General features: G+C 41.0%; 1 protein-coding gene across 14 annotated transcripts in view; it reads left to right on the forward strand.

Annotated features, from left to right (window-relative positions):
* The first annotated feature begins 11543 nt into the window (after nt 1–11543).
* PPP4R1 (protein phosphatase 4 regulatory subunit 1) overlaps nt 11544–26330 on the forward strand; it is a 64929-nt gene continuing 50142 nt past the window's right edge. For 2 of the 14 annotated variants that reach the window (XM_030265973.4, XM_030265976.4), the window contains exons 1-2: nt 12088–12257; nt 12527–12571. In XM_030265973.4, coding sequence (XP_030121833.3) covers nt 12251–12257; nt 12527–12571 — 52 coding nt within the window. In that variant the 5' untranslated portion in view covers nt 12088–12250. Of the gene's footprint in view, nt 11870–12087; nt 12258–12517; nt 12572–12659; nt 12766–12826; nt 12981–26330 lie in introns of those variants that run through there. The other 12 variants (XM_072924498.1, XM_072924499.1, XM_030265968.4 and 9 more) reach the window with 10 other exon arrangements.

Genomic DNA, 26330 nt, shown 5'->3' on the forward strand with positions numbered 1-26330 from the left:
TTGTAAGCCAAGTGGTGACAGAGGAGACTTATCTTATGTCTTAGTCCTTAGTCTTACATACTAAAGTTGATTCCTTTGTTTAGGTTTAACAGTGAGAGGGATCTTTGCACTCCTAAAAGAAAACAGGAAAACAATATGAGAAAGGAATTTCAGAGGGAGAAAAATCTCATAATTCTGATGATGAGAAAGAAATTCTCACCAATCCATAAAATCTACAGGATAAAAGATAGAGTTCCTTTTTTTTTTCTGCTATGAATAACATTCTTGTGTGTTGAAATGAGTTTAACTCATATTTTGGGAGTGTGACCTCCCTTCTTCCCATCACTAGTATAAATAGCCCTGAAATGCAAAGGATTTTTGATGCAAATTCCAAATTCCCTTTTTGGCTCTATGTCCTTTATGAGGACAAATTAACTCTTAAAGAAACCTGCAGTTTTGCAAAGTTTTGACCACACAATTTATAATTATTGCTGGTGATGATGATGCATTTTTCATTTCAGGACAACTCTTTGCTCAATATTTATTCCAATTTCCTTGTACAGCGGTGGTAGACCTGCCTGTTTATGGACCTCACAATCTTGCTCCAACACAGATAATCTGAATTTGTTCAAACCAAAAAATAAATAAGAAGTTAGTGTGCTAACTTCTTTGTTAAAAAAAACTTGGTAGGTTTTAAAATATATATTAATATAATATTTTACAAGAGGGTAAAGAATGAACTTCTTGATTGATAGCTTTAATTTTTTAAGGAGGAGTAATAATATAGTAATCTCTTCAAATAAGTAATAACTTGTCAGGACCTTAACTGCACCAAGAGGTGCTGATTATCCTGATATAACTAATAGTTAAGAAACTATCTTGAGGAGCAGAAACTGGAAATATGCACAATGCAGCCTATTTTATGAGTCTAGCTATTTTACCCTCCTTCTCAATCAGTTCTTGTGGTTTCTTTAAAGATGATGGGTGCATTAGGTCCAAAAATCCTGCAGTACTCTAGGAGGCTTAAAATGTTATTCTTAGGGCAATTAAATGCAAAAGAAAAGTTCTATACTAGGTCTGCACTCTAAGGGTCTGCAGATTTGCCTTCATCACACATAGATCATGGAATCCTATCTCTCACTTTCACAGTTAGAAACATTTTAAGAATAGATGAGAATAAAAAGAGTAATGGAGTAGTAAGTTGTGAAAGTATAGCTCAAAGAGAACTAGCACTAATTCTCTTCAGCAAAGCAATCAGCAAAGTGAAGGCCAATTTGCAGAACAACCTTAAAGAGAAGATACCATGGTCATGATCTTTCTTATGATATTAGAAGGGTCTTAAAATGGATTAGAAAATAAATCCTGTGCTCTGGCAGAGACAAAATATCATTTCACCAAAACCCAAAAAGAGTCAGAAGTCTCATTTTGGCATTAGGACATATTAAAAATATCTAATTCAACTCTTCAAGCCTTGGCTGAAGTGAATCTGAGCTAGTAGTGCCATGTAATTCCTTTCAGTAAGACAGGTGGCTGAAATGGCAGTGTGGTCCCTGACCCACTGATCCATGTGTTCATGCAGTCATTAGCAAGGGAAGAACCTAGACTGTGAGCATTTTGGACTTTATGTGAGCCACTATTGTTGACTTCTGGGCATGTGACTTGACTGTAATTCCTCTTTTAAAAAAGCTCAGATAAACTGCATCTCAGTGGGAATATCCCTTTGGCTGCTACATGGAGAATGGGAGCACTTCGGCATCTGGGTGACTTAAGTCATAGCAATTTCCAATAGCCTGAAAACTAAGGAAATCAGACCACTAGAAGTAAGAAAGGAACTGGGAAGCTGGGTCCCAAATGATTTGCACAGAGAATGGGGAAAAAATTGAACTACTGTCTGGCTTTATCCTGCAGGAAGGGAAGGTTAACAATACTGTGGGAGTTCAAAGAATTCCATGAGATGCAGAGATGCCTGGGTGTGTTAACCCACAACAACAGAAAGTTCATAATATCTTATTTATTCCATCATAGGAACAAGGACATGAAAATGTCTTTGAGGAGGACACTTATGGCACACCTATTTTTGGACTTGTCCCCCAAAAGAATAAGCTCACACTGAGGGCTGCTTGATTGGTTTACCTAGTCGAAGGTTAGAAGTATGACAGGCGAGTAAACAGGCTCAATGTATATGTGCTGTGTTAGTGGCACATCAGGAGAGAAATGTGGAAGAAAAAGGAATGCAGAGATTTTTGAAGATAAGATTACCTAAATAAAGATTACCTTAAAGCAAGACATGTGGCTCTCTGCTCTTATCTTCATGAAGCATCTGTCTGCAGATCAAAGAAACAAAATCATGCTACAGCTTCTTTTTTTCAAGATAAGCCAAATTTTCACTGCCTCTCCTCTAACTTGCACTGGCATGCTGTACACTGCTTGCTTTTATGTTTGCTTATCAAAGATATTATGAGATAATTAATGTATATAAGCTAGAGCTTTCCAGGAGAAATAATTTTTCCTTTATTCTCAAGCTCTTAAAATCCTGAAGTTTTGTTCCAAGCCCATTCTGAGAATTTTACAGATTAACTTTTCATGGGTAGCTGAAGGACACCACAGGAAGCACAGCCTTCTATTTAATCTATTTCTCACTGAGGCAAATTATAAACTAAAATTTTCCCTGTGTATTTAATCTAATATAAATCTTAAAATGCAATTGAGGGAAAGGATGTAATACATTATTTGAAGCTAATCCATTAACCCATAGGTTAATAGCATTCATACCCTTTAAAAAATCACAATTGATAGAAAATTCAGAGAACTAAATAGCATCTTTGGAATATTAGTTCTCTGTACACGGGTCTTGTGAAACAGCAGACTACTTTTCAAAGGAAAAGGTGGAAAGCCCTCTGAAGACATGGTATCTGCGCTGATTCCTGTACCGAATCCTTTCCAGCGCTAGGGGCAGACCTAGAGTCCTTTTAGCTCCTTTAGCAGGAGAATTCACCTTGTTCCCTCCTGTCTGTCTTGTACAAACCTGAGTCTTGCAAGCTCCTTCTCCTCCATAAAGAGCTCCTTCTCCTCTTACTCTTGATACAAGGCATCCACAGCCTTCCTTTCGCTAGTTTCACTTTTATTTCAGTAAGCTGTCCTACCTCACAAATGCATGAATTTTGCAAAGGGAGCAGCTAGGACTAGGCAGGGCCAGACTAACAAGGTGGTTATGCCCTCGGAGTGCATCTGAGTGGACAAAGCGGGGATAAAGGCAGAATACTCTGTTCCTACTCTTTAGCAAACATTATATGATAAAAAAGGATGTAATTCTTGATCGGGAGTCAAAGAAGAATCAAACATAATGTATTTAAACAGGTGTTTCATAAATGTAACAGCTTGATTTTTAATAATGGAACTCAGAACTGGATTATCCCTCCTGCCAGTATGAAGCCCTGTAAGTAGGGCTCAGTTTCTCAGTGTTAGAGCTCCTTGTTCTCAGTACGAGTGGCTTCTTAGTCTCAGAAACAAAATCAGCACTGTGGTTTTCAAAATACTGCCTGGAAGGAGATGCAAACAGGAAGAGTGCAGAGAGGGTGAGGTACATGCATGCAAATGTACAATCACAGCATACCCAGCTCAGAATGCTTATGAATGCCAAATTAACAGCAAAATTGCATTTAAATAAAAATGTTGCAGCCACCCCATTAGAGAACAGATAGAATTTTCTTCTGTGTTGCAGCTGCAGACAGTGTTCCTTTAAATCAATGTTATTTTTATTAATTTTAATAGTTTTCCTGTATTTTACTTCCAACAAGTACTCTGACTGTAGTCTCATTGCCAATGGAATATCTGAGGGTGAGTGCTGCATCTTTTTTAGTTTTTATTACTTTAATATTTTCAAAGGGGGGTTCATTGGAATAAATGACAGTTGGAAATATACTGAGTTTCTCATGGGCTAAATCCATCTTCATTCAGAAAGAAGATTTCCTGTATGCTGTGCTTGACAAACATATTACACTAAATCAGTACTTTGATCCCACCCAAATTCCAATACCACTGTGCATACTTTGTCTGTCTTACTTTATGAATCACTCAATAAAACACACCCAGTTCAAGATATTATTGGCAATGCTACAGTGTATGTACATTAAATCTCATTTTCAACAGAAACCCTGGAACCTGGAATGTTGCCAGTGCTTGAATCCAAGAAAAATTTGAAATGCATAATGTAAAGCTTCTTAATATACCTGACACCCTTCAACTGTTCCCAAGTTAAAAAATATTACAGCTTACATTTGTACCTCAACCAGGCATGCAGGAGAGCAAGCCCTATATGATAGTAAAAGAAAATGAAATAATCATTTTTATATCAGGTGAGCAAAGCTGATTTGGAAATTATTGAGAAAATCAGGCTAGTCAGGAGCTCCTTTAGGGCTGTAATTGCTCTTTCACATCTTAGCTAATTTAATTAAACAGAAAAACTATTTTTGGACTAAACAGCTCTTTAAACTTTTGGTACGTTCTATTACAAACCATCTGGCCCTGTATGTAGTCAGATTTCTTAACTCATACTTTATCACTGTCTTCTTCAGAAATTATACATGGGGTTTTGTGTGTATTTGTATTCCCTACAGTTTTGTGTACATTTATTTCAGATAAAACACTTAATTCTTTGGATTCCCTCCCAGTTCAATAGCTGAAAATTTCAGTGTAGGAACCAACACGTCAAGGACCATTATTCAGTTCTTCTCTTTATTTTGGGTAGCATTTTGGTGGTTGTTTCCTCTGTTATATAATCCTTTCCTCATAGTCTGTAATCCTTTTCTAATATTGTAAATGAGATAAGCATTGAGTCTTTTTTGATATTGTCAGCCTTCACTTTGAGAGGAACAACAGTTTCAATTAATTCTTCAGTGAAAGCACCTTTGCTATATTTTGCATATATTTGACTAGTCTCTAAGTGTTGTGCCACAGTCTGTCCATACCTCTATCTGGGCTCAGTGCTACATGAAGTGTAATTACACAGTTGCTGATTGAGTTGGAGCAGAAGCAGAATGAGTTCACATCTGCCCTCAAAAGACTGAACAAGCACACACATCTGAAGGTTGCCTTCTCCAGGGGTCTAAAACACACGTGTATGTAACTGACCCTGAACTCCAGTGTTCTTCCTGCAGCAGCCAGGGTTATCTAAACAAAGGGTTCTTAGGAAGTAACCTCTTGACTTCTTCACCCCTCACATTTTTAAGGATTGACAAGTCCTAGCACTCGCACAGACCAGGGTAACAAGCCGTGTCCCATAACAATCATTCTCCTGACATGCTTCCCACTGGCACCTACTACCTTCAGATCAGCAAAAAAAGAGCTTGGCTGCCTGCATAGGCATGTACCCAGTTCTCCCTGAATAAATGGATTACACCTTTGTTGGCTGAATAGGGTGCCAAGAAGACTCCCAGCCAGCTTGTATTCATGTGGGTTATGAAAGAGTGTTACTCCTAAGTCCAACCTAAGTCCAGTTAAAACATGACAAAGGTCTGCAGACAAGGTGCCAGACTCACTTCTGACAGGATTTAGGTTTTGTTTCTGTTTTATTTTGGAAAAATGCAATGTCAGTATAAGAAAATAAGCAAGAAGGTTCCAAAATTGTTAACAATAACAGAATTAAATGTGCTGTACACAGCAGCTTGCTGAGAGGAGTTTAGAATGGAGGAGAGTGGGGATAGCTGATGCTGAAGTAAGAAGACAAAGGATCTTAGGAAGAGAACAGTTGGAGGGATGTGAAACACATGGAAAAAGAGGTTTGGAAGTAGTGATAATTCAATCCCATTTGTCCCTTTGAGATATGTTCTGGGATTTTGGTAACTCATCTCTGGTTCAGAAGAATGTGAGCCATCAGCTCGTATGTGTACATATGCCAATATCTAAGCAGATCTAAAGAGATGCAAATTTAAACACAGTAGACCAGGAAGCAAAGGAATGAATAAATGCAAATATATTAATTTGAATATCAGGTTAGGTATTTCTAGGCAGGGACTAGTTGGGTGGGGAGGGGAGACTGCGTGGGCTGAGGAAAGGTTGGAGAGCCTGGCTGCCCCAAGGGCTAATCTAACAGGGAGGGTCTGGCCTGGCATACAACTGAGAGCTGGCACAGTAGGAACCATGCATTAGATTGCTACTGTCATAGATGTAATGGCATCAGATAGCAAAAAATAGCACAGAAGAATTTTTTGTGTGTATTTTATTTCATGCACATCACTTTGCTTCTTTTGTTCTCTGTTTCATTACCTGTAAAATGACAATACTTTATTTTCTTTCAAAATTATTTGCAGATCTAAGATGAAAGGTTGGGGGATAAATGTATCTACAGCAATGGTATCCCAGCTGCACATATAGGTGGTTGCTGGAATTTCTTGAAATAGCCAAAATTCACCCTTTTTTTTTTTTCTCTTATCAAAGCAAACAAAACCAAAACAACAAAACAAACACAAACAAACAAATGCTTCCCTCCCCCCCCCCCCCAACCAAAAAACCCAAACAAAACAACAAATTCCCCCGCAGGCAATACAGTCAGGAGAAGATTCAGTCTCTTGTTGCTCAGTCTTGTTCCCTTCTGATATGACAGTGAAATAGACACCTCTGAGAACCAGGAAATCCAGAGTTAACATAGAGCAGTACAACCTGAACTCTGCATTGTTTGATCAGTGATTCAGTCTTCCTGTAACACACACACACATGCGTGACACCATGCCTCCTGAAGCAGAACATCTCAGAGCTGCAGCACTTTAAGTGCTCTCAAGGAAAACTTTCTTTTAAGTGCTCTTAAAGGAAAACCTGTGTCCAGGTGAGTGCTACTAAATGAGGAATCCTGCACATATGCTGCAGTCAAACTCAGACCCATCTCCTTGGAGCAGCCCCTGATGCAGTAATTCTTTGTGCTCTTTCACTGTCAACTTCAGCATCTGAAGGGTCAGATACAGACAGAGATTTTCACTTCACTGCTATTGAGATGACAGACCACTCTTTCTTTGCTCTTTGGTCAAAAGAGTTATGGATATCACCACTGGTCATGGTCTGAATTGAAAAATGAGGCATCAGGACTTGTCTCCTGACTTGCACACTTCTCTTCCTTTTGCCCACTCAGCTGCCATCTCCATGTCACCACTGCAAGAGATTTGCTTGCAAATTAATGCCAAGAGCCCCTGCAAGCTCAAGGTGCAGCCTTAATTTCGCACTAGGTGGGTAACTCCTAGTTTTAGGAGGTTTGATAATCACTGAACTTGCCACAGAATTTGATGCTGACCTGGAATGATATTAGGAACCCACAAGGCAAACTTTATATTAACCAGGCTCTTTCTCAGCAAATTTAGGTGTTAATTTATTAATGGTTGGCATATTGTGTGTTTAAAATCCTTCTGCAAGGCCTTATCTGAGAGCAGTGGTAGCAGAACTTTAATGCTAAAGTCACCAGGTTTGCCAGTAGTCACCAGCTCAAACTCTTGCCCAGGAAACAGCAAAAATTTAAAAAAAAAAAAAAACCCACAAAAAAAACCCTGAGTGATGCAGTTAAAACTTTTGGTTTTAAGGAATACAGATATATAAAAAAACCCAACCCAAACCAAACAAAACTCCACCCCCTCCAGTATTTTTATTGGAGAGGGAAAAAAGAACAGGGGAAGGGAAGGGAAGGGAAGGGAAGGGAAGGGAAGGGAAGGGAAGGGAAGGGAAGGGAAGGGAAGGGAAGGGAAGGGAAGGGAAGGGAAGGGAAGGGAAGGGAAGGGAAGGGAAGGGAAGGGAAGGGAAGGGAAGGGAAGGGAAGGGAAGGGAAGGGAAGGGAAGGGAAGGGAAGGGAAGGGAAGGGAAGGGAAGGGAAGGGAAGGGAAGGGAAGGGAAGGGAAGGGAAGGGAAGGGAAGGGAAGGGAAGGGAAGGGAAGGGAAGGGAAGGGAAGGGAAGGGAAGGGAAGGGAAAAGAGAAGAAAGGAAACATTTTATGGTATACACCTCTTTTTAGCAGAAATGCTTTAGTTTCTTTTCAAATGCATACTGACTGTAAATGCCAGACTTCAGCCACTGGGTTTTCACATGCATCCATACATATTAAAGGTATGTGTGTGCTTCTGTATGTATATGTATCTTAATCTGTATATTTACTTATGGGCCAAATTTGGTTAAACACTCTGTAAAGAACAAAATGACAGTCCAGAAAGCAAAGAGGGAATGGTTGAACCAGCAAGGACAACACATGCAGGCAGATGGAATCCTGGGGGTGGCCAAGAAGACAATGAGTCAGGATTACTCAAGAGGATAAGCAGCTGCCTTGGTGCACCAGCAGTCTAACCCTGATCCATTTCTTGATAGGCTTCACAGGAAAAGAGTTTCACAGAGAAATCCAAAGGAGGATGGAGAGATGGCTGCAGATATTTATGGGAAGCTCTTCCCACACATGAAGGTAGCCTGGGAGAAATGCAAAGCAAGTTAATATATGGACATTGAAAGATGACACTATCTGATCAGACCTGCTTCTTCAAGCAAATGAACAAAAATAGGTAATACCTTAGATAATAAATAAAATAACATGTGTGAGTTCCATGTGGAGCAGTGTTTTTGAGCCTGAGGTCCTTAGACACGGAACAATTTTAAATGAAAAGATGTCACCCAGCAAACTATAGAATAACTTGCTGCAAGTATGTCTAGGTGGATGTTGGGTATCTTGTGTATAATGTGGAAGTTTGAAAGGATTTTTGTAGTACTTTATGTAAATACTACACTTTATGGAAATGTCTTGCTGATTGCTATGGACTTTTTTGAGATACATCCTGGAGATAACAATGCAGGTGTCTTTTATCATGTGCAAAGGATCTTGTCAAGGAGTCTTCCATTTGTATCCTTCCATCCCTAGCTTGAAGCAGTGGTGTAGTGTTTGTAGTGTGGTTTTTCCTTGAGATAGAGTGTGAGAATGTGAATTTATCATTCTTCAGTTCTTTACTTCCCAGTGCCTGTAAGGCTACTTAAGCTGACTATAAGAACTCCAGCAAAGTCTGCTGGAATGTTTTGGTAGGCACTATATTACTTGCTCCTTAACAGGTCTCGTCTAAGAAAACAAAGCTGTCATGAAAATTTTTTTCCATAATTGTGTTTGCTGGTTTGGAACGACCCCTCATCTGCAAGAGCCAGCATCTGTCCTACACAAGGCTCTCTGTCTGCCTCATCTGTGACCAGTGGCAGGGAATCTTACCATCAACTTGAACTTTGGATCAGGCCCTGAAGAAGTACCTCTGCGTGTTGGTGCTAAGATTTTTTTTTTCCTTGTTTTAATTAAATTATTTTCCCCCACCATGAGTGTTGTCACTGTATGAGCCAAAGGTTTTGCCAGAGTTCCTACTCACAGAGGGAGAGACCTATCCTGATGGCTCCTAGTGATGGTACTGTGCCTGAGGAGCAAAGCCTAATGCTGTAGAGGTTAACACCAAGCACAAAACCCCCTGCAATTCCCGGACAATTATAATTTGTAGCACAATGATCCTTGTTATCTGCGCTATTTAAATACCACATGGTCCCGCCGACAGACAAAGAACCAATGACCACTGAAGATCACAAGCACATAGGAAGTAATTTAAAAGTAATTTATGTGATCTTATGTTCCGTATGACTGCTTGCAATTGTCATTGCTTTATTCAATAAATTATACATCCTCTCTTTAAACAAATACATAGAAATTTTTAAAATTCCTAAATACTCTAGAGGCAATTATATATGGAGCAGTAATTAATTGATGATAATTAGCACTATTAATACATTTTAAGAGCAGAAGTTCTCGTCATTGTAAACCCAGTTCTCAAAGATGTATCTCATTAAGTTTTCCTTATGATGATAACCCTAATAATGCTTAACGTAACTTTGATGCTCTCAGACCACAGTAATCTATGGCTTGTGAGCATTAGTGCCTTTTTCTAAATGGTTAGAAAAAGGAGTGAGACCCCCTTGATTCATTCAGTAAAATGAAGTGCATCAAATTCTAGTTGTGAGAGAGATTCTTAGATTCACTTCTACTGAATTCAGTGGGAGCAAAATTGATTATAGTGAATGATGCAGAGGAGATGTGAAAAAACTTCCTGGAAATAACTTGCAGTTACAAAGATAATAAAATGATGTCTTGAAGTACACCTAACTTTTCTGTTTTAAGTCTACTGCTATCTCATCTAGCATTGCCGGAGATTTGTGATGTCAAATATTTCTCAAGAATCTCTTTTTAAATTACACTGGCAGAGAATAGCATGGTTCATATAACTTAGTCATGGTGAATTTACTTGATTTACTCAGTATATTGAGGTTATATATCTGAACAAAAGAAAATATTAGATAATCAGTATCCAGTAGGCCCTAGTGGCTCATCCAAAGATTGAACAGGTGTCAAATAGGACAGAGCTTATTCTACAGGATTGTAAGGAAAGAGATGTATGGATTTTAAAAGAAGATTACACATTTTCATTCACCATGGCAAAGAGAATGAACGACAATGGAGATTTAATCCTTGTACAATTAACCAAATAAAACCAAAAATTGTTAAAAAGCAGCTTACAAGACATACTATCAAACACACAGTTAAAAACAGTGCTAATGATACTGCATCTTTTTTTTGCAAACAAAAAATAATTTATTTTGCTTTTCTTTATTTTTGCTTTTTGTGTATTAACAACTTCATCAATTATTATGGAGGTTTAAAACAAGACTGTGGAAGACTCAGGTAATATGCCCATGTAGCACTAGTACCAGCAATGGTCCTTTCCTCTATCAAATGCCCAGGTTATCAACTGAATAGAGCATTTGTTTCATCCAATTTACAGTGTGAAAAAATCTATTAAAACAGTTGAAATGAGAACCATCAGCAGTGACCAAAAGGTACAGCCAAAAAAGCAGAAAAGCATGTGCACCTTTGTGTCTATGTACAACTAAACTGCCTGTTTTTGAAGCAGAAGTCGGAAGGCACAGTGCTGCAGTGGGGCAATATCCTGGGTGTTTAAGCCATGGGATCCCAGCTGCAGAAACTTGGCAATTCACATGAGAAGGATGCTCGTGGGCTACGCAGTGGTGGTGGCACAGCTGCCTGTCACAGAACCATTAGGGTTGGACAGGACCTCTGGAGATCATCTGGTCCAAACCCCCTGCCAAGCCAAGGTCACCCTGGAGCAGGTGAAGCAGGAACACATCCAGGTGGGGTTTGAATGCCTCCAGAGAAGGAGACTCCATGACCTCCCTGAACAGTTTGTTCCACTGCTCTGCCACCCTCAGTGTGAAGTTCTTCCTCATGTAGAGGTGAAACTTCTTGTGTTTCAGTTTATGGCCATTGCTCCTCAACCTGTTACTGGGAGCCACCAAAAAGAGTCTAGAACCATCTTCTTACCATCTGCTTTTGAGATAGTTATATGCATTAATGAGAACTCCTCTCAATCCTCTTTAGACTAAACATTGCCCAGCTCCCGCAGCCTGTCCTGTGAGAGAGGCTGCAGACTCCTAATAATCTTTATGGCCCTCCACCGAACCCTCTCTAGGAGCTCCTTGTCTTCCTTGTACGGAGGAGCCCAGAACTGGACACAGCACTGCAGATGCGGCCTCACCAGTGCCAAGCAGAGGAGGAGGACCACCTCTCTGACCTGCTGGCCACACTCTGCTCTCTGGCAGGTCCCGGAATTTCTCCCCAGGTAACCCCACGCGCCGGCGGCAAGAACTACCGCGGCCCCGCCACCGCGTCTGGAAGCGACCCCACAGTGACCACGGCGAAGAGCACCTTCGGGGCCCTTCCTCCAAGTGACCCCACAAACTTTCCGCAGCGGAACCTCCATGGCCTCGCCTCAGCCCGTCGGTGGGCGGCAGGAGGAGCCCGAGCCGCGAACTGGCGGAGGAGCGTGGAGGGCAGGTGAGCGCGGGCCGGGGCGTGTGGCCGAGCCCGGGCGCTCTCCAGACCCAGGGCCGGCCCGGGCGGCTCCGGCCGTGAGTCAGAGCACGGCGAGGGTAGGCGCGGCCGGCCGAGCGAGCGAGCAGCGAGCGAGCGAGAGCGGCTCCGCCGGGCGGAGGCGGGGGCAGCGTGTCCGGCCCAGACCCCTCCTCCCGCCTTCCTCCGCCCGCTCCCTCCTCTCTCCCTCCCTCCCTCCCTGCGCGACTCTCCCGGGGACGAGGAGAGGCGCCTCCGGGCCCAGGGCCTGGACAGCACGGGTGCCCGCCCTCTCCCACCGCCGCTCCCACCGCCCGGCCGCGGGCTGGATGTAGCCGGGCGCCCCGCGGGGGCTGCAGCAGCAAGATGGCGGGTAGGCATCGCCCCCCTCCCCCTTCCCGCACACGCCGCCTCCCCGGCGAGGCGCCAGCCCTCCCTCCTCTATCCCCCCTCCTTCTCCTCTCCCCCGCCCCGGCTTCGGGAGCGCTGCCCGCCGCTGTCCGGGCTCGGAGCGCAGGGGCTGCGGGGCAGGTCGCTCGGGGGGGGGCGCAGCCGCGGGCGGGGCAGGGTCACGCGTGGCACCGAGGGTCGGCGGGAGCACTGGCACATGGTGCGCGTGTGTGTGTGTCTCCCCCACCGCAGATCTGTCGCTGCTCCAGGAGGACCTGCAGGAGGAGATCGACGGATGTGAGTGGGGACGGGGGGGAGCGGCGGGGCGGCTTTGGGGCGAGGAAGTGGCTTCCGCGGGGGAGCGCCCAGGGTGCATTGTGGGAGGCGGCGGGGAGGAGGAGGAGGAGGAAGCCATGGCCATGCTCCGCGCTTGGCGGTGTCCATGACCCGGTCCCGGTCGCGCGTGGGGCTGCGCCGGGCGGTCCCGCGGGGTGCGTTGGGCGGCGGGCGGGGCGGGGGCGCCGTTAGCGGCCGCCCCGCAGGGAACGAGGGAGGGGGGAAGGAGGGATGGAAGCAGGGAAGGCTCTGCCTGCGGGGCGGCGTCCCTTCACGGTCCGGGCACGGCGTCCCCTCACGGCCCGGGCACAGCGGGGCGCCGGCGGGGAGCAGCAGGCGGAGGCTAAAGCTGCTGCCTCTGCAGCAGCATGTGGGTTGCTCGTTCCTTTTATATCTCTATTTTGTATATCTTTTTTTTTGTGTCCTCCATCCTTCCTTCCCTCCACCCCTCCCCCCCCAGGCTCTCTCCTCCTTGTGAAGGGTCTGGAGCACATGTCCTGTGAGGAGCTGGGGTTGTTTAGCCTGGAGAAAAGAGGCTCAAGGAGGGACCTGGCTGCTCTTGACATCTCCCTGAGCCGAGGTTGTGGCCGGGTGGGGGTCGGTCTCTTCTGCGAGGAAAGCAGCGATAGGAGAGAGGACATGGCCTCAGGCTGCGGTGGGACACCAGGAGGGACTCGTTTTCAGAAGGGATGCTTAGATATTGGAATTGACCAGCTAGGAGGTGGCGGAGTCACTGTCCCCGGAGGTGTTTAAGGAAAGTGGACGTGGCACTCAATGGCATGGTCCAGTTGACAAGGTGGCATTTGGTCCCTGGTTGGAGATGACGATCTCTGAAGTCATTTCACACCTAAATGATTCTGTGAGTCCTGACCCTGCTGGAGAGATCTGTGGAGAAGAGTTAATGTCAGGGTGCAAAGTCACAGAATTGTGGCTGGGGTGGTGCAAAAATTACTAACTCAGGGCTGAGAAGCCTTAGCATGGCAGACTAAGATGTTACTCAGATGAGAAGGCGTCTGTTGAGCGTGTAGATACTGAGGGAGCTTCTTGGAAGCAGAGGAGGGTGAATTTTGGGTGCAAAGTGAAAATGGAGGTAGAGGCAGGCGCCTGGTGTGGGTGTGCAGACCCCCTGGTTGCTGCCTGAAGGTGTTTTGTTGGCTGTGCAGTCTGTAGGGCATCCTCTCACCGGGGCTGGAGTACAGAAAAAAAACTTGTGTTTTGTGGCTTACATTTTTAGAGGAGAGCTATTTAAACTTTTCAGGATTTAACTGATACATCTTCTTTTTCACATTTGTCAGCTGACATTTAGAAGGCTCCTATTGTGCTTTGCCTTGCACAAAGAGGGAGCCTTTCCCTCAGGCTTTTTTTTTTTTTAAATTCAGCGTGATAAGTCGCTGTTTGAAAACTCTCTGTGATTATAGAGGACTTTTTCAGAAAGGACACACTTAACAAAAAATGAAGTGTATTCTTAAGTTTCCACTTAGATTATGGTTTTAGTTGACTATAAGACAGGAGTTGAAATTATCTGTAGTCCTTGGAGGGGTGACAGAAGCTGTGGGTTCCTGGTGCTGGTCTTACTCTTATGGTCTTCAAAAATGAAAAAAAATAAATGCTTGGAGATATGACTCAGTCCAGATGAGAGCATCCTGAAGGCAGAAACCATAGAAATAACAAAGATTTGAAACCTCATTAAAAATTACTGAGGTTTTGATGGAAGTAGATAAAAGCAAATGTCTCAATAATTATGCATGGTATTTTTGGAGGAAAAAAAACAGGACTCTCTATGAATCAATATCTGCTGTGTGGATGTAGTTCAGTCACACAGTGACTTTTATGGTTCTAAATTATACATAATTCTGTTCTTGGGTGGTGTCTGTGTGCTAAAGAAAAATAATAAGTTCACGGAGACTGTACATATCTAGTCAAAAGTACTGTTTCTTGTGCAGTATTATTTGAAATAGCTGTGTTTTGTACCCATATACAACATCTTTTGCACAATCAATTTCCAATTGATTGGTTGCACGTATGAAACAGACAATTAAATAAGACACAAAGTTTTAGCTCCTGCTTGAACCCTACCCTACACTATTCCTCTGTTGTAAATATTTTAAATGTTTGCAGCTCTTTCAAGTAGCAGAGTTAGACACCAGTTTAACGGTGTATTACTGAAGTAGTAGAATGCATTCTGCTACTGAAGTAGTAGAACACTAAAACTGAAGTGCTGGCAGCTTTTATGTCTGTGTGATTCTGCCAGCTGCATTCTTGCTAAAAGTGTGCTAAGCTATACTTAAAGACAAATAAGAGAGAAATACTTGCAGGCATACCTGTAGTCCTGGTCGTATAATTTAGGAGGAGGAATTAGATAAATGTAAAATAGTATGATTGATTGACTGGCTATTTCGAAAAGTGAACTGTGTTCTCAGTACATTTTTTGGGCTTTTAAGGGATCTGATATCAAGCAATATTAAGACATCTGTGAGGGTTTGTTGGAGAAATTGGGAGTGTTTAAGACAGGATGCATGTGTCAAGGTCTGATTTGGACATCTGAAGCTGAGTCTCTTATTTTGCATATGGCTCAGGACATTTCACTAGATAGGTATTCATCTGTAGCTCATCAGTGAGCCTAGGCTTGAGTCTGAAAAATTAACATTTTTTGTTGTTGTTATCTTGTTTTGGTTTTTCCCCCTTTGGTAATAAGAATTTCCAATGTGATTCAGTGTTTCCTCCTAAAGAAGGAATCATTAAGGTGACTTAAGAGCTACCCTCTGTTGGTCATGTTCTAAAGCAATAGGAGAAAGTCCTGGAGCTGAGCAAACAATTTCCATGCACAGTTCCTGCTGAAAGTAATGAACCAAGCATCTCTGCATCTTTTAGACAGCTGTTTTATGATCTTTGTCTTTTAAGGTTTCTGGAGTCAAGTGTTTTACTGGCAAGTTGGAGTTTAATCAGCAACTTGTACAACTGTAGAGTTTGTTCTTCTCATTCGTTATGCCAACTTGTTGGAAGCTAATTAACCTGAAATATAGAACAGTAAAATATTGTCTCTTTGGAGTACTGTTTTAATAGCTGCTTGTGAAACAAAGGTTACCTTTTCTCTGAAGAAAACTTGATAAATATTTAGGTTAATGAAACATTCTTAGATTTCAATAGATAACAGTAAATCTGCTGCTGGAGTAGTGGAGACCTTCAGAATATATGCTGTGGAAGGCATCTATTAAAAAACCCCAACCTTCCTTTTCTTGATTTGTTTAAAGGGTCAAAGATTAAACAAGAGCTATTATAAGAAAGGCTTTCAGAGAGTGGTTGATAAACCAGCTGGGTTGACTTTTAAATAATTAATTTCAGCTTTGGTTTGCATTTCTATTTTGAAAGCGTCTTATTATTTTTCTGCTCTTGGTTGCTTGGTAACCACTGGAAAACTCTGATTTTTTTTTCTTCTTGAGGTGAATGCATACTTTACACCTGGTACATTAAACAGATGATTGCTTTAAGTAGTTACATAGCTTGCAAATGAAATGGCATTTCAGTATTTTGATTTTAGCTGATATTTCACTTCTGTAGATACAGCTCCTTATGTCAAAGGCTGTGATAATAGAAGAAATTCTTGTTCCTCCAGAATTCTTTAGGCAGTGGCTTTTCCTTGTTTGCTTGTTTGAAGGAAAATGAAAAATTACCCAAACCCAAGACAGTGAGTGTACCCTAGCTGAACATACAGAAGGCTAGAAAAGAAAAATTAATTCCTAGATGTGAGTTCTTACTGTGAAAGACAACTTAATTGACTCTAACCCCCCCAAATAAGGACCATACAATTGCATTTCATTTATGTGAAGATAAAGCTAGGAAGAATCCTTATGTTATATTATCCATTAAAGGAAAAAAAGAATAAAGGCACCTCACTCTAAAGACAATAGAGTGAAAATTAAAAAATTCAAAGTGTAAGCCTGAAGAGGAATCTCTATCCCACTCCTTGGATTGTTGATTTCCTTGCTCTTCTGTCTGAAATCTTGCACAGTATACGAAAACTCAGGGAAAATTTGGCTTTTATTCAGATCTTTTGTTTTGTGCCAACAAAATCAAAACAGAATAGTATAACTGTCTAAGATAAGTACAGAACAGAAAAGAAAATAGGCAGCAAAAATGGATGAAAAGCAAACGTGGGCTTGTGGAAAATTAAGTGTTCTTTATGACTCTTCCCAGACACTTTGTGTTTCCCCCTCCCCTGGCTGTTTCTGAAGGCTGAGCTGATCAGTCCAGATAGATGAAATGAAACGTACCATGATGCTGACGTCTTTCAGTCTGACCATTGATGTGTGCAGGATGTGTGCTCTAAAAAATAGAGCCATCTGCAATTAGAATTCAGATTTGAGAAGGGGATAGCTTTAGTCAACTCATTATTTTAATTGTGATATAAATCAGGAAAAAAAAAGAAATTGCGATCTGATAACTGGTTTTAATATTGTTTTACATTTGTTTTCGGAGAAATTCTTTGTCAGTGATAGCTGACAGCTGCATTTGCATGCAGTGTCAGGACTTCTGGTAGTTGCAAGTATACATGCATGCTTTGGTTATGGAGCTTACTCAGATTTTGAAACTTTACCTTTTGTTGTGCCGACAATGGTGAATTTCCTTTTTCTGTGCACTTAGTTCCCAGATTATTTAAATAAAAATGCAGAAAATTGAGTTTTAATATCTACACATTGTTTAGACAGTTCTAGTTTAGTACTGTTAAATGGGTTTTTGCATATATATATACATACTCCTATGTGTGAACTTGTTTTCTTTAACACAAGTGATGGTGTGATGGATTGTTTTCTTTAACACAAGTGTAATGGTATGATGGATTTAAAATTCAGCAATAAGGTAGTTTTTGCAATTGGCAAATCTAATGTTGGATTTTACTAGTGGATGAAACAGTTCTAAAAACTAAAATCAGAGTAGTGCTGATCCAACATGGCTCTATTTTATAATTGAGTTATTTTCCATTGATTAAAAAGGGAGGACAGATCTTCCTAGCCTCTCCTCCCAGCAGGCTTCTCAGTGAGTGAAACACTTTTTTAGCTGAGCTGAAGAAAATTCTCTTTGTGCATCTGCAGATGTCAAAATCTGTTTTATCATTGATGCTATGTTCTTTTTCCAGGTGATGAGCAAATCATCTGGCATTAGCAGTGAGCTTGTGTTGGTTGAATGCTTTTAATTGAATTATTCTCTTAGACTTGAGTAGAACACAAATCTTTTTCTAACTGGAAGCTAATTTAAAATTTTTAACCTTTTTTGAATAATAATTTAAGTTAAAAAATGTTTGGTTTTTTTTTTTTTTTTCCAGTTGTTGTTTTGTTTTTATAAAATCAGTCTGTATTTCCCTGTGGTGTCAAATCACAGTCACAGCTTGATGCTGTGTTGTAGTTTTTATTCTCTGGCAGTGAATTATGCTGGCATAACATGCATTTAGTATATTAAAATTCACCTTCCCTTTCCCACAGCTGTACATAGTAATATCAGAAGCTTTTGCACTGTGGTTCCTTTGTTCCTTCACCACAGAATACGAATTAGCAGATTTTATTATGCTGGTAGTTGTTTTGTGTAGGCTGCACATTGTGTCACCCTTAGACTTAATTCCAGCTTTGAGTATAGCTAACTTTCCAACATGATGTTCAAATGCCCTGTTGCAGTACTGACCTTTTGGTCCCATCAGAGTCTGAGCCCTGGTGAAAGAGTGCTGAGATGGTTTGAGTTACTGGGTTGGCATTTAAGCATTGCAAAAAAGTAATAACAGAAATTAATGGCAGACTTTCTGTAGTGATTGGAATCAGTTTTCTGGTGTGACTGAGATTCTGCTCCTTTGGGAATCCAATAACCATTCCTTAATGCTAATGAAGCACACTTGTTAAGTCTGTTTTCCCTGGAGATCGGGGTTTAATTCTCCCAACACTTCAGTTCATTTCTTTGTCTTTTAACGTGGTGATTGACCCTCATTGAAATTGGGAGACTCAGGTGGATGGCTGTGTCCCCATGGAATTCTGGTGTTAGTGGTCTCAGGTGGGTAATGGTTAGTCTCTTTCCAGCAACCTCTTAGGATCCTAGAGAAAAGATGATGATGATGTGAGGAAAGGATTGTGCTTGATTTGATGTAGGCTAATGAACTTTTCTCGTGCAGCTGCACATTTTTTCTCCATTACACCTAGTAGAGGATTGAAGAAGTAATTTTCTAGGCTTTCAGCTTTCTGAGGCCACTAGCATCACTTCTGATGTGGGAATGTGCTTTTCACCAGCCAACCTTTATTATCCCATCTCTGGCAGGGATCCTCAGTTAAAGTTGCCAGCTTTTTTTTTTTTCCCCCCTTGTCTTATGATTTATCTTCCAGGGCTGTGGATATTCTCCTCCTTCTCCCTTTCTCTTCCACTTGCAGCTAAAAAACAGAGGGAGTGAGAGAGTCATGAAGGGGCTGGAAATGTTCAAAATCCTAGGCTTAAGATAGTGAAACCTTGGTGCTTAGTTATTTCTGACTGCTGACCTATTGTGGAGCTGGCAGACTGCAGTGTGTTGAAGCTGAAATGCTTTTCTTTCCTGTGTGCCTTTTGCTGCTAAGACTTTCCCTCTGTGTGGGCAGGAGGTTTTCATTGCAAGAGTTATAACATGAGCAGAACTGGATGAAAGGATAGCTTCTGCTTTGGGAGCTGGGGGAACAGTTCCCTCTTTGGAAGAGCCAGGCAGCCTCTAAAGGTTCCCAGAATATCAGGCCTCCTCTCTCTGCTTTAGAAGGTGCAGTATAAGAGAAACTAATGTGGCTGTTCCTTGGTTTGAGAGGGATGCTGCAATTCTTTCTGGCAGTAGGGTGTTAAAACCCTACTAAATAGTTTAAAGTGTCAGAGTATGTTTGTGAAGAGTTTGTTTGCAACAGTGGAATAACTTCACTGGCAGCTGAGACCACTGGTTTGGTGGGTTTTTCTTACTGTTTTTAAGGTAAAGAAAATAGGCACATAGTACCATAAATATGCATTTTTCTCTGTACAATTTCTGCAAAAGCTAAATAGAATAATGTCTAAAATGGACGCGGTGTATGAATGATATTGCAGGCTGTTGAAACATTTTTTCTCTGATAAACAAATCCGCTTAGGGAATTTTTTTTTTGTGTTGTTGCCATAGCGTCTGAACAGTTCCAAAATATTTGAATGGAGGAGAGACTACCTTTTCCTTCCTCTACTGTAGCCTACAGGAGGAACAGTTTGATTAGTCTGTAGGGATTCATGCTTGGCGCAAGTCATGTAAACATTAAATTGTATTGAAATGAACACCCATGAACACCCCAGCCATGTTCGTGCTTTTTCTGAGAGTGAATCCACTGCATTCTGTACTGCTCAACCTTCTTCCATAGACCAGTTCTAGACTTTATACTGAGAACAGACAGAAAGAGTGTGGAGAGTTGCAACAGGAATTTCTCTGTATGCGCAGAAAACACAGTGTTTAGCCCAAGTAAGTGTATTTTAGTTACTGCGATGATGATGTCCAAGTCACTGCACAGTGGAACAACACTTAGTACCTGATGTATCATAACTCATGGTGTCACACCAAGCATTGCCAAGCTTGCACAAGTCTTTGGAGTGTTTGAGCTTCAGCTATTTGCTTCTTACCTCTCTTCCTTCTAGTTAGTCTAACGTTAAGGCACATATGGTTTGAACTTGGTGGTTTTGCGTATACCAGATACTCAGTTGTGTGGCAGAATTTGAACATAGTCCCAAGTGCAGTGAATGCATGTGTCCTATTGTGGTAGGACCAGAGAGAAGTTGTTGGTTGAAGATGGAAGTAGGATTTTCCTCCCAGTGCTACAAAATTCTCAGTCAGTCATTAGGTCAGTTAAAAATCCCATGAACAGCAGTGCTCTGCAGAGAGAAAAGGGATACCTTTCTTTGACGGTAATGACCTTGTAGAGGAGAAAAAAGTACCTTAGAGGAGCTTCATACTTAAACTAGCTGGCTTTTGCTTCACTCTGACCTCATTCCACAATTCTTAAGTGCATGCAATTGTTTGCAAGGGGTAGAAGACAGGGACTTAAATAGCAGGGAACTTGAGTGCCTTGGTGATGGGTGTGACATGCTCCTTGCAGGAAATAGGCAGACAGAATATAAACTGTTGATTGTTTAAACTGGTATCTTGAATATCCTTCTTTTTGTTTCAGTTTCCTCTGGAGCAGCATTTGTTGCAGGTCAAACTGTTAATCAGTACAAGGTACATTCAGCTGTTGTGCAAATAAATGACTAGTGAGCAATATAAGATAGAACTATTCATTTTTTTTTCAGAGCAAATTAGGATATTCAATGCTGCTTGATTATGCCTGAAAAAAACAAACTTATGTGTAGCTCCACCCCTTATCCTTGCTTAAAGAATTTTGTACTGCCCCTTGTTTCCTCTGATGCTTGATGAGAAATGCAGCTCCGGTGGCAGCTTGATAGCTATCTTTTTGTGAAGGCCTTTGCTAAATTAAAAAATTCTCATAGCCTGTTACATTTAGATGACTGGGTCTTTGAAATGTTTTGTGCCATGCTTGCATCAGTTTTGTGTGCAAACAGCTGCTGATTTGTTTGATTCCTATGTCTTTCATCTACTAAGTGCTCCCTGTCCCTAGCTCCCCAAACCTGTACTGAAACTTTATTTTAAAGAGTTTGCTTTGTCTGTGCTTCCAACTGTTAGCAAGCTCTGCTGTCAAAGTTCTGCATAGGAGCTAATGTGGTAATTGCATCAGAGCTGCTTTGCATTTCCCCCTTTCTTATCTTCTTCCTTGCTCCTTCCTCTCTACTCCTTCTGCCCAACCCCCAAAACCAGTCCCACCAAACTTGGAGTTCAGACAACAAAGTCTGTGCATACAGGTGTGGTAACTTGACATTCATAAGAGGCTCAAGTCTGATAGTGATCCATGGTTTGAAGGGCTAATTTAGGGGAGAAACACAGAGAACGGTGTTTTTTATTTCTGCTAATAAGGTAGGTGGGCTGGAATCTAACATTACCACTTGCAGTGATGACTTTTGCCGAGTAGAGTCACACATCTTGTGGTTTCTCAGTTGCATTTTCAGTCTCGGACTACAGCAGGAGGAAAACAGAGAAAGTAGCTTTTAAGTGTCTCATGGAAAAACAGCTCCTGCTTTCTGATGGTGGGTTCTGTGATGACCAGTGAGTGATGCCTGGATGGGGCAAGCAGTGTGGTAGAATTCAGCATGACAAGCACATTTTGTAAAATTTGTGTGATTGCCATTGCAATAGCTGTTGGTTAATGTTACTGAAGCAGTGCAGTAAATATGTGGTAGCAGATTAATCTGAAATAATGTCACTGATGCTTTGGTCTATGTTGTCACCACAGAACCAGAGCTGGGACATCGTGCAGTAGGAAAGAGTTAAGAGTAGTGAGTTCAGCTGTGAACAAATGGAAGTTGCAGAAGCATTAATGCTTATGCTAAGGTGAATTTCTCTTTGCAGCATATCGGATGCAAAGTGCCATTTCTTACAGAAAGTTACCTGGAAATTAATGTGTTTACAATATTGGAGGGCTGAGAATACTACTTGTGTTCTGCAGAAGTCTGAACCTAAGGTGGATTTATTCTCTTGTAGCATGGAGGGCAGTAATTTAGAACAAGACTTGCTGCTGTTATTTTGTGGTCATGATATCAAATGTCTGGGCTCATAAGATTACAATTCTTGCTTTACAGTTAAGCAGAAAAACTACTTGCCTGAACAGCAGAACAGAGCACAGTTCTTTCTGCATATAAGTGCTGTATTATCCTGAATATCCATATGATAGCAACTGATGTAGAGTGCAATAAGTAGCTTATACTAAAATTGAATTAAAATTTGTCTATTTTAGTAGATATATCTGCCACATAGTTTTTGCAATAGATCTTGAGAACTTCTTAGGGATGCAGAAGATAAAATGAGAAAACTGTTAATATTAGCTGGAAATCCTGTCTCCTTAAAGCTGTTTGTTGTTCAGCTTTCAGAATTGAAAGTTGCTTATTTTTTAAAGTAGACTTATTGTCACTGAGTTTCTATGCCAAAACAAAGAAGAGTATGTTTCTGCCATGGGGCTCATGGGAAATACAGAAGAATAAGAATACATATAGGCCTTGTTACTGAACAGTCTGTGGCAGAGAATTGTTCCTGCATTATTAAATAAGAAAAAATAGTAGTTATATTTTTCAAATGTGATTTTGTGCACCTCTCTGTAAAAGATTTAGTATGGGAGACCTTTGTGAAAGATACCGTGAGGGGGAGATACATAGCAGAAAAACCAACTCCCTTGAAAATTGGCCTAGAGGCTGTGGTTTTATTGGGGACTGAGTTTTTAAATGGACCGCTGTATTGTTGTTGTATGCTCAGCCAAGCTTTTGGCAGTGGTTGACTAAGCACCCTAAATGTAGTCTGCCTCAGCAAGATCGCTGTATAGCTCACATTAGTTAATAACTGGGTCTTGTTACTGTTGTATCCTTGCCATAAACCAGAGGAGAGCTTAAGGGAAACAGGAGAGCTTAAGGCAGGGAATGTTAATATATATTTTCACACAATACAGCATGGACCAGGTGCAAGATAGACAAGTTTGAACAGCTTCTACAAAAAATACCCAAACAAATGTTTTCACAGGAAAATGAAGGTACACAGAGAAGTTACTTGGCTTCTGTAATAAAACAGAAGTTAATGGCAGTCAGGCATGGAAGCAAAAGGCAGTACCTGTCCTGTTATGTGATGCTTCCTTGTGTTTGGCAGTAATTTTTTAAGAGTTTTGAAGAGAAGTTTGTAAAGTTTGTCTGGATAAATTATGAATGTATTCATTTTGCTGTGCTTTGGTACTTGACTGTATTGAAATAGAAGCACTGTGGTTGCTTTTGACATCATTGTGCAATTGCTGTTTCTCCTCCTGACACCACTAGTGACTTTGAACTCCTGGGGTAATGTGTTCTTATGGAAACTCCTGTTTTCTCTAGCTCTACTTTTGCACGCTGGTATGAACACGTAAGACCAGATTAGAAGGTAGTAAAGGCTCTGCAGTAGCAATAGTTTTCACTAGTGTCTTGTAGCTTATATGCTTTCTGTGAATTTGGTCCATACTTACACCTATTTGAAAAAGTGCAGAAAAATAAGAAAATTGACCCCTGGTTTTTCTGCAGTAGATAAGAATATGTGGTCCTGTCACCTGGTCTGCATTCTGAAGCCGGAAAAAAATCTGTGTATTCTGCATTTGAATTAGCCAAAATTTGTACTGGTTTTGACTGGCATGGAGTTAAATTTCTCTATAATACCTTATCTGGGACAATGTTTTTGATTTGTGCTGAAACTAGTGTTGGTAACTCACTGATGGTTAGTTACTGTTGAAGACAGTGCTTAAACACTGTCAGGGCCTTTTCTATTCCTCATCATGCTCTCCCGGTGAATAGGTTGGAAACGTGCAAAGTATCCCAGTATAAGCTACTGTGGAGAACTTTATTGCTGTTTCAGCCAAAACCAGTACACTTGTGTTGTTTAAGGGTGTGGCTTGTATTTGTAAAATTCACAGAAGGTCCTGTGATTCTTAGTCAAGTGCTCAAAGTTAGGTGGAAAGCAGAGTAGGGCTGAAGAGGCAATATTCAGTTAACAGCCTTTTTGGTAACTGTTTTAGTGTAACATGGAGGGAACAGCACAGTGACTTGGTTTATTGAATAACACAAAGTATGTCCTTTATGCATTTTAGATGAGGGGTGGTCAGATGTTGTTGGTTGATGTTTGTGGCGAGTAGAAGACAAGCAACAACTTGAGGGGCTTTGTTGGAATGGGAGTTTTGTTAGAATGGATTGTTTATTTTGATTTGGACAGATCTTGTGAAAGTGAAAATAAGTATGTAATGTAACTGTAACAGTACTTTACTGGAACTGTAATACTTCATGTGCTGACTGATTTATTTTTACCACCCTTTTCTTCCCTATATTACAGTTGTGTTAATCAAGATGCTGTCAGTTGAATGATCTCTTCTGTGACTATGAGCGGAGATGCTGGAATTATTTAAATAATAAATGTTGTTTGGTAGCAGAGGCACATCAGGCTCAATGTAGTGCTAAGCCTAATTTTACAATTCATAAGCTCAGCAGAGCTAAATCCACACAACTCATGGTTTGAACTAGTAGTAGACATCAAACAGATAAATTGTAAGCAGATGCTCATATTTTTGTCATTGGTATTTATATCTGATATAGAGTGGATTTAGCAGTTGGGTTGACTTAGCTGGTTTCATGAGGCAAGACCTAGAAAAATAAATGTAGAGGGTACAAGGAGGAACACAGAACAAGGCTGAGGTTGAGAACAGGGAAATTGTGTGAGTAAAATTGGTGGTGCATGTAATGGTCAGCATTTTATTTTTTTGTATTCATGAGTTTGATAGCTAAATAATTATTGTCAGCAGTATAATTATTTTCATGTTTGTATTTTGACATATTTCGTATTTCTTCAATTTACATTTTTAAATTTACAGTGTGAGCAGTAGACACTGAAACTGTCATAGAAGTAATTTTACTGTCTAGTTTGGAGAGAAGGAGGCTGAGGGATGACTTCATCACTTTCTGTAGATTCCTGAGAATGGGAAGTGGAGAGGGAAGTCTTTTAAGTTTTGGTCAGCCCTGAGGTGGTTGGGCAGTTGGACTGGATGATAGTTGAAGATATCTTCAACTGAAATAGTCTAGGTGTGAGATGGCAGAACAAAAAACACAGAAAAATCCCTGGTCTCTGTTGGATTTGTGGGTTGAATTAAAGGCCTATGAGCCTGTGAAAGGATGTAGCCTGTTCCTTGTTAACTTAACCTGGCATAAAGTCCTAGTTTGGACTATGAGTTCATTTTTACTCGCCTCCCACTTCCTGTGAAAATAAAACAGATTCTTGCAAAAAGCCCAAACTAAACAACAAAAATTAAACCCAAACAAACCCACAAACCCAAACCAAATACAAGTTCAAACAGTTATGTAAACCTGGAGTTGCTAAACACTTTCCCTTTGTGTTGCAATAGCTTTTTGCAGCTGATCTTTCTTTTCAGCCTTCCCTTCCTCCCCTTGCAGTTAGTTATTCTATCCTCTACCTTACAAATATCTAACAACACTAATTCCCCTTCTCAGATTACTCTTCCATTTCCTTTAGCTCCTAGTACAGTTTTTTCCTTTCTTCCATCTCCTACATGGTTCTTACACACTTGCTCTTTCCCCATCACTTTCTGATTTGATTTCTGGCAAGAATTTCACGTCCTATCAGCAACTGCAAAATCTGGTCCCTTGTGCAAGAATGGGATCAGTGGATGTCCATGGATTCCCTATGTAGAAAATGGGAGAATTACTTTGTTGGTAAAAGGATGCCATTAACTTAGTTTTTGTCTAAAAATATAACTCTCCCAGAGCTCAGTATTTGTCTTTTGACATTTGAAGTTCAGTAAGGAAGATGTTTAGACAGTGGTAGCTGTTTATGTATTCTGAATGTTGAAAATAATGACACACTATTTGGTAAGCAATTTATATAGCACAGCATAATTGTATGGAGTGTAGGAGGACAATAATATTTTTTCTTCCTTTTGTAGAATTCATTTTTAAAAAGTCATTATTGGGCTTGTAGGTCTGTCTTCTGATCGTCTCTATTTGCAAGTTATGAAAAGAGATTTGGCTGGACTGAAGAATAGGGGTACTGCACTGTAGTGTTGTGTTTTGAGGACTAATGGAGGTGACCTTTCCAACA

This window comes from Taeniopygia guttata, chromosome 2 (genome assembly GCF_048771995.1).
Source record: "Taeniopygia guttata chromosome 2, bTaeGut7.mat, whole genome shotgun sequence".
NCBI lineage: Eukaryota > Metazoa > Chordata > Aves > Passeriformes > Estrildidae > Taeniopygia > Taeniopygia guttata.